General features: G+C 41.0%; 1 protein-coding gene across 1 annotated transcript in view; it reads left to right on the plus strand.

Annotated features, from left to right (window-relative positions):
* lrpprc (leucine-rich pentatricopeptide repeat containing) overlaps positions 1–16440 on the plus strand; it is a 59469-nt gene that overhangs the window by 34846 nt on the left and 8183 nt on the right. The window contains exons 25-32 of the mRNA XM_055029889.1: positions 953–1059; positions 6563–6631; positions 6718–6808; positions 7321–7463; positions 9208–9334; positions 9967–10093; positions 15562–15650; positions 15744–15948. Coding sequence (XP_054885864.1) covers positions 953–1059; positions 6563–6631; positions 6718–6808; positions 7321–7463; positions 9208–9334; positions 9967–10093; positions 15562–15650; positions 15744–15948 — 958 coding nt within the window. The remainder of the gene's footprint in view (positions 1–952; positions 1060–6562; positions 6632–6717; positions 6809–7320; positions 7464–9207; positions 9335–9966; positions 10094–15561; positions 15651–15743; positions 15949–16440) is intronic.

Here is a 16440-nt window from a genome sequence, read left to right on the forward strand (position 1 = left end):
CGTAAAGGTTGAGGCCTCGCCGTGGAGCACCTCTTCACATTTTTACTTTTGTGATGAACACGGTCATCTCACCCTTAAAAACAAAGTAACTTTTACAACTTTTACAACGCCTAGAACAGAATTACAACTCACTGCTAAACTCTTACTCTTTAATGCTAAATTCATTCTCACTCCAAACTGTATGACATTAAACACAGAGTCCAAACCGAGTGCCTTTCCCTCATTCTGTGGGTTTATAGTAAAAAAAAACCAAAAAACTGATTTTATTTTCACACAGAGGTCAAGCAGATTGGCCTACTATGACCTTTAACATTTTTGGTTGAATTTCCGACTTTAGGTAGAGTTTGAGTGAAGGATGTAAAACTTTCCTTCAGTTTTAAATAGAAAATCAGAGTTATACCTTGGAAATTAAATGCAGTCAGAAACTTGGGTGCAAACTTATCTGTGTTTAATTTACACTTCTGCATGATTTAGCTCCCAAAGCACCACATTATTCTGCCTTGTGGACAGAGGAAAAAAATGAGCAGGGATTACCTGCTGAATGTGCAGCTCCATTTGGATAACTAAAATCCAAATGGAGTGCTGCGTGCGTGCGTGTGTGTGTGCGTGTGTGTGTGTGTGTAAGGGTGCCTGTGCTGAAGCTGCACAATTTAACTTTTGCTGTACAAATCAGGAGATGATTGACAGCATATTTTGTTTGATTTTCCAAATGTGGACTGGCTGGTTAACCTCTGGTGACCTCTGGAAACACTAATGTTGTTAAAATGACAGTGACACAAACCAAAAATTGATACAAATTTAATTTAATTTGTAGAAGGTTTTTGGGGTCAACTTCACTCGGGTAGTTTTTTGGTCCGTTTGAAGACCCTCTGGAGTTTTTTCTTTTATTCACAGCAGGTCTTTAATGTTCCCCCTCTTTGTCCTCCTTTCTCTATTTTCAAATTTTCTTTAGTGATGGACTTTATCAGCCAGAAGCGAGGAGAGATGATGATGCTTTATGATCTGTTCTTCGCCTTCCTTCAGACTGGTCGCTACAAGGAAGCTCGTAAGATCATTGAGGTGAGCACACGTCTACACAGACTGATGGTGATCAGAGCCAGACTGGTGGGTTTGAAATGAACAGCTTTTACTTCCAGGGTGGAAACTAGAGTTCAGATCGGCCTCGTGTCCAAACCCGATCCAATCCGACTGATTATTGTAATTACAGTAAATCCAATGTGTTATTTTAGAAAGCAGTGTAACTTCTCCTGTTTTTAGAGAAACTTGGTGAGTTTAGTTACAGAAACTCACCAAACTTTTTCTGCTTTACTAAAACATTTCAGTCACTAAGCATTGAGGGTAACTTGAATGAAGTAACAAGCTCCATTTTGTTGCTTGTTTCTGCACCCTTCTCACTTCCTTTATTTCCTCAACGTGTTAAACTGTTTGCTCCTCTATTTACACTACAATAAGTAGATTAGCGCAACTTTATGTCGTGCATTCTTTTTTGGCTTTTCAAAAAAGCCAAATAAAGTATGTATTGCAGGCTCATTAAGCAGAAAAAAAAAACAGTTTCGTTTCACGTCAATCTAAACCCTAGCTTTACATCACCTGTTGCATTGTACAAGACACTTTGTACTGAAGATTGTAAAAGTTTGACAGTCATATATCATGGCCTCAACTCTGCTATCAATGATCTATAAAAGTTAAAAAAAAAAAAAAATTCTTCCATCTTCAGAAATGTTACAGCCAAAATGGAGTTGGCATCCTTTTGTTTTGGAATATCTGACCTGAAATATGACATGCATATTTTTATCTTTGTCCTCTCAAGTCCTGCTATAAGCTCCCTAGATTAGTGTGAGGAAAAAGCGAGAGGCACAGCGAGCAGATAAGAAGTGATTTTTTTTCACATGGATAAAACCAGAGGTCATGGCATGGAGAGCAGCCACACACAGAGAGATTGATGAACAGATGAAAAGCGAGATGAGCCTGACATCAGAAGGGGGGGGAAAAAAGACAAGGCCATTAACGCTGTGATCAGGATGAGAACAAAGCAGAGGAAGGCATATCTGACCTCTTGATCTCTTGTCGTGATGCGCTCTAAAAGACAGATTTGTCCCTCTTGAGGATTCAAACCCTCTTAGATGTTATCAACATGTTGTTACCGCGGCTCTCATTCCCCTCATGCTGGATTATATGGCTGCTATCCTGCGTCTAATATCAGCTACATGCCAATGATGTGGGAGATTGTTGACGGCTGGGTGACCTCGTCGAGGACCGGAAGGCGCTGATTTGAATCCTGTTGAAACGCTGCTGAGATTAAACCCTGTGGACCGCATGTTCAGTGGAAAAACATTTCAGTTGATATTTACTCATGAATAGATATGAAAAAGCATAATTAGCATAATTGACTAGCAATTTTCTCATTTGAAATATTCATCGATTTCAAGGGTGTTAATTTAGAAAAGAGTCTTCAGCAAAGCGTTCTGTTTATATGTTAAAACCATATTGTATATTTTTAGCCATTTTAAAATAATAGTGCGTACATGAATTGGTGGCACTTTTCAGTTTGTCATCAATAACTTCTGTAGACAGTATGTGGGAGTCAGAAAAGTCTGAAAAAGTATTCAATTTGATTTGATCACTTTCTAAAACTGGATCAACACGTAAAAGAAAAGGAAAAACTGTTTGTAGTGTGTGCCATGTGGTGAGTTTTTTTTTTTTTTTTTTTGGTTTACTAAGCATTGAGGGTAACTTTGATTTGAACATGGTCACTTGCCTGGGCAATGGTGGGAAAATGTATTTAGTTTTCTGCTCAGTAGCTCTGCAAACAGGAAGCAGAGCAGCTTGCAGAGTGAAAGCAGGTTAGTCGACACAAGCATCTGTACAGTTGAACAAAATGAATTGAATTAATTATTGAAATGCATCAGAAATGTGTGGGAGATTTCACATCTTTTTTTCTTGATGCTTTAACCTATAGATGGCATTTCAATTTTTTTTTCTAAGAAATCCAAATCAGAAAATGGGAAGAAAGGCACTGGGCGTGCTGTGGTGGCACAGGGTTAAGCATCACTCCTGCGCCATTGACGCATTCGTTAGTTCGATTCCCGGCCTGGTGACCTTTGCAGCACCAGGGTAACGGGTCCAAGTGGGTAACCTCATTCATGACCCATGCCGTATTTCATGACAATGAATGTAGATGGACTTCTAAGTTGAGAGCTTTTTCATTTTTTACAGCAGCAGCACTTGTATTACTGCAGACAAAGCTCCAAATCGACTGTCCGTTTCATCCTAACATCATAAACAAGACATTTATATTGACATATTTAAAAAACCAACATGGAGGGACAATCCATCTTTTCCGGTCGACAATTGAATGAGTGACAGCAGTCCATAAAACTGAATGCTGAGTTCATATCATAAACTTATGGTCCTGAATAAAAGGGTTGTTGTACTTGGCTTTTCTAGCATGCTTAGATTTTCAAAAGACTGAATAAATTTCCCAATCTTACGTGCTTTGTAACTGACAAAGGTTTAAAAATCAAAAAAACAGATTTCTGAGTTTGCACTTGAGCTGAAAATCGTCTTATTCTGATCATAAGGTGATTTCTCACTATATTCCTAATGTAAAAACTCCCACTGACGTTTGCCTAATTGTGTATTGTTTTTCACTTAATTTTGCCAGTGATGAATACATTAACTTATCTGTTGTGGTTAAAAACACAGTGACACACTCATTCCGCTGTAGTTGTCATTAAAGTGTTTTTCTTTTGTTGAGCGTCAAAAGCAGGAGGGAAGGAAGGAGAATTTCACAGTCGCCGTTTCAACTAGTGCTGCTTTGATTGCAGAACAAAGTCTCTTCATTAAAAGTTCACTTTCATCCGTCTGTTATGCTTACATTGCGATGAAGGCGACACTCAGGCGACTACAACAGAATCATATCTCTCATCGCTCAAATATTAACACTTACACACTCAGACGCACAAATACTTTTTTTTTTATCCCTTTGAGTGCGTCAAGTGGCCGTCCAGTGTGGTGTCTCTCTTTAGGCTCTGTTTGGTATAATTGGCAGCTGATTAATCACAGCTAATTAAGTGTAATGATAGAGAAAGGTGGCCAATTTTGTGCTAAATGGTCACGGTTGGGTAGGGAGGGGACTGTCAGGTGGCCAGGTCCTATTATTGCTGCAGGAAGTGTGTGCATGTGTGTGATGGTCAAGGTTAGGTAGTATTGCTAAAGAGTGGTGAGCTATTATGTGTTTTCATGTTAGGGAGAGGGCTTGGATTGTGTGTGTGGGATAAGTGGTGATTAGTGCAATGGGGGCATTAGGAACTGAGATGGCGAGGGTTTGTAAAGTGGAGGTAAGGCGAGGTCATCTTCTGCCTTTTCGTTGTTTTATTTTGGAGAGAAGTTCCAAAACCATGAGAGTCAAAGACAACTAAAATTGAGTCATATTTGGTCGTCCTGGTAATCTGAATTGCTTGACTTTTTTTTTTTAACCCTCTTCCTCTGATAGGGCGTTGTTTTCTTCTCCCGCTTTGGATTCTTTTGATCGGCATCTGCATATGTCGACGCCGCTGCTTCTTACTTCTGAGGTTTCCAGGCCCAGATTAGGGAGATTTTCACTTACTAAATCAGAATCCCAAACATTTCTGTGTTTATGTGTGTGTATGTGTGTGTGTTTGTGTGTTCTCCTGCTGCTTTGAGCCCTCAAGACTCTTCCAAGTAAAATGAATCTCAGGCAAAAAAAGATGGAGCGCTTGCGCTGAGCTTCAGGCTCTAAGAAGATTAGACAGACTGAAAGAGAGAGAGAATGAGTGAGTGAGTGCTACACATTTTAATTTGTCCCTTTGGCTGCTTGGGTAAGAACATAATGCCTTTGACTGGGACGGCTAGAGAGATGGAGGGGAACAGGAGGACAAGAGATTTGGAAGAAGAGGTAGAAATCTGGAAGGGATGACGGCAGAGAGGGCCGCACATAGAAAGAGTTGAAGCTCATCTTTCCTTTACGTTTCCCACCCTCTGAAAGCGTGATGGGTGCCCATCAAAGAGGCCAGCAGGGATTGAGGGTCGTTGATCCGCTGTCAGATTAACGTCCCAGCCAGATCGTTCTGTGTTCTCTGCTCCCAGATTACCAAGAAGAAGAGAGAGGGAGAGTGAAATTTCTCAATCCCAGTCTTATTCAGATTGTATCAAAGCCCCGCAGGGTACAGATGAAATCCTGATCGCTCTTATTCCATGATAATAATCATGTTGGCTCTGGACATATCAGGCTAAATCGCTGCTACATGAGCCTGCAGATCAATCTATGTCAGACCTTATTGACAGCAAAAATGCTCCGCTTATCTGCGTATCATTGGTGTTTGAAAAGTAAAAACAAATCTCTGGAAAATGGAGGACGACAGATGCCGGAGACAGCGTTTTAATCTCCTTTTGTGTTGTTGTCCCCCCCGCCCATGCATGTTTAGCTTCAGCTTTTGTCTGTTTTATGCCGTGGCATCATTTAAAATTTTCTATCTGACACTAGGAATTCACTTAAAACTGCATGATGCTGTTATTGAAATTGTGTGTTAGTTTTGGGTTGCTTCTAAACCTGGTATCCATGACTCTAAACCCTCAGCAGATCAGAGAGAAGTAACAATGGATTTAATGTTTTGAATTTAATTCTTGTTTGCCTTTGACTTCTGATGTCACACTTAAATATGGAAACATGATGAGTGCATTGGTTTAAAATGAAAATCCAGATTTTCCAGAAATAAAATTATCGAAAACTACAAATTCAATTAATCAATTAAATCAATTGCAAGCGATAGTTCAAATAAATATTTTTTTTATGTGTTTTCTGCCATTCCTAAATCTGTTTTTTTTTTTTTTTTGTTCATTTATTTTTTCTGGAACTGTATCCTTACTGATGACAGGTTTTAAAGAGATAAAATTAAGAAGAAATATAAATAATTAAAAAAGTATGGGTTGCATGGAGAACTTATATGAAACAGAATATCATTAACTCACCAAAACATAATTTTGAGCAAAATACCAGAACCAAATGCTAAGTGCGACCCAATAAAACCAAAAAACTAACCAAATAAAATCCATTATCCAAAACATCAACAAACTACATGTACGAGGGCACAATATTGCCATAAATTATATTGTTTTGGCTTCATTTTAATCTGCATGTCTTGGTCCTTGATGGTACAAGTGGAAGCTGTTCAAAGGCCTGTCGGCTCATAATCCAGGCACAGCAAAAAGCTATTTTCGTAAACACATTTTCAAAACAAGTGAAAATATTAAACTCTATTCATTCTGCCTTGAAAAAACTCCTACAGCATCTCTAAGCTTTTTCAGTCTTTGTTTTGACTCTGTCTGAATCATGATTACTCTTTTTTGCTCTTTTGTTTCTCATGTCGTTTTTGAAGAATTTAACAATGTCCTGCTTATGCAGAGAGATTTGGACATTTTAGCTTCAACCCAATTAGTAAGAAGTAATTTATAAAAAGCTTAGCTGCTGATGTTTTTCAACACAATGTGCCACATCCAACCAACACATGCACATTGAATATTGTCTTGTTTGTTTTGTTAGACCCCTGGTTTGAGGGCGAAGCCTGGACGCCTGCAGTGGTTCGGAGAGAAATGCATCGTTTCTAATAAGGTAACACACACATGAATGCATACACAACATTACATAAAGTATGGGGAAAGTTTTTTGCGCTGATTGGGTTCATGTGTTTCTTGTAGATGGAGACTTTGGAGCAGATGGTGGAAATGACATCCAAGCTGTTTGAGTGCGACAGAGACGAGATGTACAGTTACATCCTGAGGCTCTGCAGTGAGTCTTCGTCCTTCATTTGTCCTGTTTGTCCATTTCTGTCCATCTCCGTTTGTGTTTTGATGGGTTTGCCCCTACCGCTCCTCGGTGTGCCCTGCTCCTTTGACCTCCGGTATCTGCCGTGCTCTCCGGCGTGCCGGCCTCTCTCCTCAGTGTGTGACTGAGTGGGATCAGTCGAGGCGCGGTGTGATTGCCGCAGCCCGAAGCCCAGCTGATAACAATTGCGATTGGAGTGCTAAAGCTGATTGTCCTTGTCCTGTTGCCCCCACTCCTCTCCACACACACGCGTGCGTCGTAGTTAGCGTGTTTGATAAATTACAGCGTAGTTACGGGTGAGTCAGTTGATCAGATTAGAGCTCTGATTGCCTTCTCCCAGCATGAAGCGCTTTGTCACAAATTGGCCTCCGGGGAAAGAACGGGAGGCGGGCCGACCGCTCGGCCTCACAGGTCGCCGTGTCACACACTTAACCGATAAATAAACCTTTTCCTGATTGGGTTCTGGTTGTTTTCAGAGGAAACCAACGAATGGCAGAAGGCAGAAGCCACATGGACCAAGATGCAGGAAGAGAACGTGATTCCCAGGGAAAGGACCCTGCGTCTGCTGGCGGACATCCTGAAGAGTAACCACCAGGAGGTGCCCTTCGAGGTGCCTGAGGTAAAACTCCAGGCTCAAACGGTTCCAAAATGTCACAGTTGAACTTACTTTCATTGTTACACAAGCAGCACATGAGTGGAAAAACAAGGATTAGGAGAGTCTTGCATCTGTCCATCCATCCAATATATGGTCTCTGCATATGCGTATTTATATTCTGGCCACTTGAGAACTCTGCCATGAGTCCTGCATCCATTCTTTACCATCTGTCTGACCTCCATCAAAATAACTGTTTCCCCAAGAACTTCTTGGTGTTTAAGACACAAACCATTAAAATCTAAATCTACTCATTAAAAAAGGAGAGCTCTCAATTATTTATCAGTCTTGTATTGATGTTGAAATTTATTTCCCTGAAAGAAGAATTAGCTGCAGTGGCACAGAATTCAATATAAATTAATCAAAATAACAGATTTAAAATGCCTTAAATTCATTTTAGGGAGTTGGCCTTGATGTAAATCACAGGTCTTGAACTTTGTCTTGACAAAACTATTTAATCTCGTATATTATATTGGGGTTGTTTTTTTTCTCGTGGGATTTTTCTGTCAGGTAAATGTTTCAGTCCCACTCAAACCTGAGGGACTGAAACATTTACCTAATGGACTGAAACATTTACCTAATGCGGTCCTAATGTATCCCTACCAGCTCGCTTGTCAGTCAGCTTTTTGATTCTATCATTGGAAGGTCTATTTTAGCCCCATTTGGCTGGACAAAGTTGTGGAGATATAGGAAATTTTTCATTCATGATGGTCTTAAAAAGTTTTAAAATTGAGTGAAACCCTGAATAAGCAAAAATTTTCAAAGTAGTTGCATTAAGATGGAAAATGTAAATGTCTGCAGTATTTTGTAAATTTGCAGACTGTATGATTAACAAGAACTAAAACTCATTTATTCATAACACCGTGGTACCGTCATTTTCAAACCGATGATACTACAAGTTAGTCTTATTTTTTAATAAAGCGAACTGAATAGGTTATCCAGAGGAAGTTGACCCTGAAGTTGAAGCCAGTTCCAACTCTTATCAGCTGTTCTCCAAACCGCCTCCCACTTTGCTCCACTTTGAGCTTCTGTTCTTTACATGCAGAGCAAACAGGATTGAAGCTCTGATCTGATGTGTAGTCAATCAGACGAGCTGGCTGGTGAGAGGAATTACAGATTGATCTGTCTGCAAATCTGTAATGCCCAACTAATTTGGCCGGCAGCTAAATGCCGCCATATGGCTGCGGCTTGATGCTCAGCTGGACTGAAATTAAGAGAGAAACTGAATTTTAATTTGGAGTTAAAAGAAGCTGGACTGTTGCATTAAAATCGGCTGCTGCTCCTTTATTCCTCCTCAGATTTGTATTTTTTGTTGTTGTTGCTGTTCTTATTTCCCTATCTTCGCTTTGCATGCACCAGCAGCAGCAAAGTGTGATGAGACAGGATGTGATTGCTGTTGCCTGAAGCGATGAACTTTGTGACCCCCGGGGCTCTTCGGTTGACACTTCCCGCTCCGACACACAAACTCTCAAACGCACACGCTCTTCTTTTGCCCTTGGGGTGCCAGACCTAATTTGCCCCCAGCCAATACAACTTAACCCCCTCCCCTCGCAGCGGCACGGGTGAGCGAGCATCACGGGACCCTGGCCGGCGCTGCCGCGCTGCTACGTACACGGCTGTTTGACGGTGTTCTCAGGACGGCCGTGGCTGTGTTTTGACGGAAACTTCACTCTCTGTTTCAGCTCTTTGATCCCGTGTGTTTCATTTGCAGACGTGGTACGAACAAGCCGCCTCCCCCCCACAGCAGGCCGAGTCACAGTCGCCCCCTCTGGAAGCTGAAAGCAGTGGTCGTTACCGGAACCGTCTGCTGATGCTGTGCAAGAAAGGCAAAGCCAGAGGTAAGCAGCAGGAGGTCCAAGTGATGGAGAAACCCGAGATGTGACATTTAAAATAGGTAAAACTAACCAGATGTTTAATTACTGAGTAATAACTTTTCCCCAAAACTCTTTCTCAACGTTTCTTCTTGCACACAAGTCATATTTTTGTAACATGTCAGACATTAATTTCTGACATAGTTCTTGATTAGTGGACAAATTTACAGATTTCTATTGAGACAGAACTAAACAACTACATTTAAGGTATTTAAACTGCAAAAACACAAAATCTTTTGAAGTGTTTATAATCTAGTTTCTCTTGTGGATATCTTAGTACACTTGTAGTGAGACAAAACTAACTTACAGGTAACTTTTTAGCAAGAAGTGGGAGCTTGTTTTAAGCCAGTAATTCCATAATATTCTGCCACTGGAACAAGTACTTTTTCATCAATGTTAAGAGATTATTGACTTAAAACAAGCTTGTATGTCCTGCTAGAAAGTTATTTTTAAGATATTTTTGGACTGGAAACTAAACAAAAATACTCTGTAAAGTTTTCATACACCTTAGTTTTTTGGGGGTGGGTGGGTCTTAAATGATATTTTGAAATTCTGCCTTTGTTGATGTTTTTTTTTAATCTTTTTATTTTCTATTGCAGAAGCAATGGATATTGTGAAGGAGGTGAATGAAAAAGGCGTGGCCCTCGGCGGTCTTTCATACGACCACGTGATCCGAGCTCTGCTGGCACAGGGACACATCGAGGACGCCCTGGTGGTCAAGCAACTGTAGGTGTCCCAGCCACTGATCCTGTAACTCATTTCAGGCTTAGTCAAAGAAACACAAACACAGATGGTGAGGCCTTCATTTTCAGACCGAAGAACTACTGGTGATGACCTGCAGTACACAATCAGGGCTGCACAGAATTAGCAAAAGTTCAGCTGGTGTTTTGTTGTTGAATAATTTCCAAACTTGCCTCTTTTCTTTCTTGTCCATTATCATCACAATGGTCTTCTCACTCCTCTTGATTCCTTAAGTGATGATCTGAGCAATGAGGTGTTGGGCATTGAGTGGCTCAGTTGATAGAGAATATACACTGAGGCTTTCGTCCTCGACACCCAACAGGGTGTCTGCACACTCTTAAAAAGCCTTCAATACAAATTGAGGCCTTAAAATGTCGTCATTAAACAAAATGTACATTGTCCTTAAATACGGTAATAACAGGTCTTATATTTTGACAGGGCTATTTGATTTCATATGTTGATTATTTTTATTGTGCTAGGACTTTTTATTTGGCAAAAGTTTAAGTCAGGAAGACAACTTTATTACTGGACATGACGCAGATGAGGCTACTGGTAGCTAGCTGCTAATTTGCTCTTGCTATCTAGCTAGTTTCCCTACATGTGTCATTGGATATGGGCTTGACAGACGGGGAGAAAAGAAACAGTGTCAGGCAAACCCAACCCAACACAGGATGCCGCAGTGGCAAAAGCTTAACATTTTTCAATTTTCTTTTGTCGCATTATGAGTGCAAAATTTCACACGAACTTGGATGGAGGAGGGCAAGCAATTGTTCTACAGGAAATGACTGGAGTGGGGGAAGCGTTGCCTCCCATGTGTCAAACCCTGGACTTATCACAATATTTTGCTGTGCTATTGTAATGGTGGTAATAAAAAAGTGGAGAAAATAGTAAAGCAATCCCAAAAATGCAGACAATTTTGGGGGTTTTAAACATCATAAATTGGAATTTGTTGACGATAAATTAAAATTCTTTTTGTGACAAGAAATGTATCGCGATAAATGATAAACAATAAGACAAATGCCCACCCTGAATTGGCAGTCGGTGGGGCGACGTTCATTTTCACCACTGGCTCACTAATGTTGCCAACCCACACAAGGTTAGGTGCATTCTGTGCAACAAAAAAAAAACCTTTTAAGCTTGGCACCATGGCGGTGAAGGGTGTGGAGAGGCATATGACAAAGTGGTTGCTTAGAGCCACAAAGAGACCCCAGAAATTTCACTATTTTTGCCTTGCTTAGTTGCATCAGAGCAGTATTTCATAGTCAGACCCTATATTTATAGATCTTTCTGTCTTAAATTACATTTAAAGTGTTAAAAAGTCTTACATTTGACTTGCTGAAAAACTGCAGAAACCAAGCTTAAGCAACCAAAGTTTGAAAGGCCTTTGGAAAATCTGTGATCAGAAAAAGATATTCCCAGTTGAGGTTTAAAATGTTTTTCCCGACTATTTGGGTAAATATTCCCCTCTCTTTAAGGACAGATGGCTCATCTTTGTGTTGTGCCTCTGAAAACAGAATAACACCAAACCGAACATGCACCGTATTTAATTCTCTGCTCCCTTCTCGCTCATCCTCCGCCGGTGGCCGCCGAGGACACATGAGGTTCAAACCGCTGCTCCTCAGCAGACACGAGGATTATACGCGGATTTTCTGTTAACACACTCGACGCTGCTGGAAACGAACAATAGTTCGCTCTAAGCCGGAGGATACAGAAACACTCGGATGTCCAGATTATTTTCTGGGGAGGGTTTTCTGAGAAGCTTCATCCTGGAACGTCAATCTTCTTCCAATTAGAGATGTATCAGGTGTTAGGCTGTTGCTGTGCGGAGAGGCGGGGTCATATCAGGGCTCCACAGCTGAAGGCAAACGGACAAAAAAAAAATCAGAGCTTAAAGCAGAGCAGATCTCCTGTTTGGTGTTTTTTTTGGGGGGGTAAGCTCCCTGCATTTCCTTTATCTCCTGTTCTCCCCTTTTCTCCCTTTTCAGCGCTTTCTTTCCGCAGAAGAAAACAGAAGCAAAGGAGATAATAACGTAATGACACACACCGAGAGGGGAGCCGCGGTAGCTAAATTGGTACAAAAAGAGGAAAAGAGGAGGAAAAAAAGCATGTAAAAACATCCATTACACTATCAGCCTCTTCCCCGCTCTGTTTTCTCAGCTCTCTACGTGATTCGGTCTCTTTTATTACAAATATAATCATATCAATTTTCGAGCCGCGTTTCTACGAGCACGAGGAAACATGAGTGATAACCCATCTCCAGCCTCTGCTTGAATTGGTTTATGGCATCCCCGCCTGGATAAAAGCAGAGTTTATCTGCGCTCTTAATGAGAAGTGAAATGAGCTGAGAGGAGAGTCGAGGGAAAGATGGAAATGTGTATATAAAAAAAAAAACAGAGGCTAAATGGGAAAGGAGGAGTGAATGAGGGCTAGATTTAATCATGTGAGGATAATGAAGACGCTACAGGCTTTAATTCAGATTGTGTGTGTGTGTGTTTTAGGGTAATCTGTGTAGAATTGAGCAGTTGGATCCTTATGGTGAGATTAAGGGATTGAGAGATAGAGGAAGAAGCAAGAGGGGAATTCATTGGAGAAGAAGGTGAGAGTGAAGGCAGAGGGTGTGTGTGTGTGTGTGTGTGTGTGTGTGTGTGTGTGTGTGTGTGTGTGTGTGTGTGTGTGTTGGAGGAAGGTGAGCCACGGACACCCTCAAGAGATTTTTTTTTTTTCTTCTCCCACTCGATAAGAATAATTCTGCCCCCTCTCCGGTCCGCTCGGCTCGCCGCCCCCCGGCAATCAGTCAGCGACCCTGTTACCGCTCCAATCTCCGGCTTGACCCCGCCGCAGCAGCTGCCGGATGCCGCTTGGCCTGGTGTCGCTGTGGCGATAAGGATTGCCAGCCTGATGCTCAATTGAGCGCGAGGATTAATCTGGTTGTGGGGCTCTAATGATAGATAAATAAAGAAGAAGCAGGAGGCAAGTTTGATTGAGGTTTTAGTGGCTGACAAAAAAAAAAAAAGGGAAGGAAGAGGCGCCTCTCCTTAGACACGGACAGAGAGGATGAAGCTCCCACAGGCCTTAGTTGCCTACATTTTGTTACAGATATTTATAATTAATTTTATTAAATGTGGGTCAAATTCGAGGCCCACGGGCCAAGTCCGGCCCACCAGAAGTTTTTATGTGGCCCTCTAGACTGTAAAAATAAAACCTTAAAGATTACAGCTGTCTATAAATATTGTATCAATCAAATCAGGAGTTTTGTCTGTATAAAACCAGATTACATGAAGATGAAAACATATGTAATATTATTTAAATTCAAAAGAAACTAATTCGGACTAACTGGTGCAGAGGCAGCTATTTATGAATATTGTTGTTGTCGTTTTATCAGTGCTTTAAATGCTGTGCAGATTTTCGCTCTTATTGTTATGAAGCGCAACCGTGGCAACAAGGTATTGCCAAAAATTGATCGGTCACGAAGCCAAGACAGCCGTAGCACAACAGTCTTCAGTCAGAGGCCTTTTCAGATTCATTGTAAGACTGACTGTTACAGACACTCATCCCGTGTGGGATAAATGAAGTATTTTTATACTTAATCTGAATTTAGCAGTTTTGAGTCGGTACTTTGCTCACTGTGGGGTAGGAAATTGCTCTGAAGTGCACCTGAACGTCATTTTTATCTCTGGACTTTGACTGAGCCGTTCTAAACACAGGAAAATGCTTTAATCTGAATCATCTCTGAGATTAAAAATGCACACAGGTCGACTCTTCATAATTTTGGTGCCTTCTGAAAGCAATAGGTTGCATTAAATTTTATTAAGGGGTGTCAGAGTGAAAGTGGCTGAGTGAAAATGCATGGAAAACCATACATTTTCTTTTCTCTTAGCAATTATTCTCTGGATTATTATGCTTTGTGCATTAAGGGTTGAAGTTTTTATGTGAAAAAAAAGGAAAAAAGTTATGAATACTTTCGTGAAGGTCTGTATAAACCAGATCTTAAGGATCTTCCTATTTATGCCGACATCATTCAAGTCCTTGATGTGAGCATGTCGGGGGCACAGCAGGCGCCGTATCAGAGGTTCAGACTTTCCACCAATCAGATTTGTCCCTATTGTCTTGAGATCATGTGTTTATCCCCTCTGTCCCATTTTTTTCTAAATGCGATGCCTCATAGCACAATCTAAAGCCTAAGACGACACGTTTATAGTTCACTCATCGCAGATTACAAAGATTTTACCCTAATGGAACACTAAACTACCACCAGCTTTTAGAGCTGGAAATAATGGACATCCTAGTAGAGTCAGTCAAACATGGATGAAAATGTACATGATCTAATATCAAGGGGAAAAAAAGATGAGTCCTTTTCATTTTCATCGGTACAACTCGCCCTTTGTGGGATTACATGATTCAGAAATGAAAACCCGCGGCCACTCTGGCGTGCTGCAAGCGCAGGAACGCGTCGTGAACTTGCCTTTGTTTTCATTTACATCACTTGTAAAGGTGATCTCGTGGCGAAGTGGCGGATTTTCTACATGCTAAATCACGGAGAGAAAAATTACTACATGGGTTTGTGTTTTTGATTTGATTTGCCAAATCAAACACCTGAGAAAACAAAAACTGCAGTGACGTGAGGTACTGATGCAGGAATTGTCTGCAGGTAATCCGAACATGAAAGATTTCTGCACGGGGATTACCTGATTAACCAACAAACACCCGATCCAGTCGCATTCAATAACCATTGTTCCTGTCCCATAGCATTTGTCACACTTATTGGCAGCCATGCTGAAGATAATAGCTTATCTTTTATTGTAGTAACATAACCTCACACTGAAACAGTTTGAGAAATCTGACCTGTGTTGCTAACAGCGCAGCACTGAAAGCAACTCTTTTCAGGTTGCTGGCAGAGATTTTATTTAAACATATTTTAATACATTGAAGCTTTCATAAAGATGAAGGTTGTGGGAGAGAGACGGGCCCGCAGCATCACAGGTCCGCCATCTTACTTACGAAAGGGACGAGGTTCCGTCTGACATTTAGATCCACTTTCTTTACTCTTCACCATCTTCTCTTTGTTGTCCTTCCTTCCGTTTTCTTCCCTTCCTTATTTTTTAATTTCAAATGTCCTCCCTTCTTTACTTACTTTGTTCCTCATTCTTCCTCATTTGTTCCCTTATTTCTCCTTCTATTCTTTCCTATATCCTTATCTCCATGTTTCCTTGTAATTTTCTAATTTAAACCTTGTCCACTGTAGAAACACTGCTTCCCAATCACAGTGAACTTTAATCATTTATGTTTTTTGTTTGTTTTAAATGATCATAAAGGAAAGTAAATGCTGGAAAGCTTAGGCAGAGAAGATATTTTCATGTAAATAACTACAGGAGCCTTGTACTTATTTATGTCTAAGTGTGGAAAAATCCATGAAACAAGTTAATTTAAGAGTCGAATCTGCGTTTTGTCTTCAGGGCTCATGCTCATCTGCCAGAATTCAAGCTGAGTGAGACTGCTAGCAACTTGCTCATCATGTCATACAGCAAAAGAGGCAAGGCCACAGGTAAGTAAGGTCTTTGTGCCAAGGGCAGAAATGTTTCGCTCACACACACATATATATAAAATGTTTCCTCTACCTTTCTGTGGTTGTTTGCAGAGGCTCTGGAGACGCTGCAGTCCATGCTTGAGCTGGATCATGTGCCCTCACACTTGGCCGTCATCAGACTGGTGCAGGCCCTCGGTAACCAAGGCGACGTGGCAGGAATTCAGGAAGTGGAAACTGCAGTCAAGACCCTCGGCACGAACGTCTACCTGTCCAGCATGGTGTTCGTCAACAACACGGCTCTGGCGCACATCGCAAAGTAAGGCTTCGGAGTCGTTTCTAGTTTTACCCAGTTTTTTTACATTTTAACCAACGTCTTCGGTGGCGGCTTGTCCCGTAAGATTAACTCCAGCGTAGTGAGTCACATTTAGTCCAGAAATGTACCAAGCATGACCATGGATTTATGACATCATTAGTGTGAATGGCAGTAATTTGGAACTTTTAGTTGTTGGACAGTCCTTTTTTTCTTGGTGGTACAATTTTTATGATTAGTCTTCTAGTAAGACTTTGGAGCTCCGTCGTTTGCCCTCCAACATTTCATTTCCTGTTCTCCTTTTAGTGAAGTATCGGTGTTCGTTTTGTATTTCTTATCTTTCTTTTTTTTGAGGACCAAACTCCAAATCTAGTGTACTTTACTGTGAGTAGTGCATCATTGTGGCATATCGTGTTAAAATTTCCAATCTATGCATTTTTTTGTTGGGCTATAAAACTTTTCTCCAGGGCTGTGAACAGCTGTGAGTTTCTGTCAGAG

The sequence above is a fragment of the Poeciliopsis prolifica genome, unplaced genomic scaffold (assembly GCF_027474105.1).
Source record: "Poeciliopsis prolifica strain line A6 unplaced genomic scaffold, Auburn_PproV2 SCAFFOLD005, whole genome shotgun sequence".
NCBI classification, from domain to species: domain Eukaryota; kingdom Metazoa; phylum Chordata; class Actinopteri; order Cyprinodontiformes; family Poeciliidae; genus Poeciliopsis; species Poeciliopsis prolifica.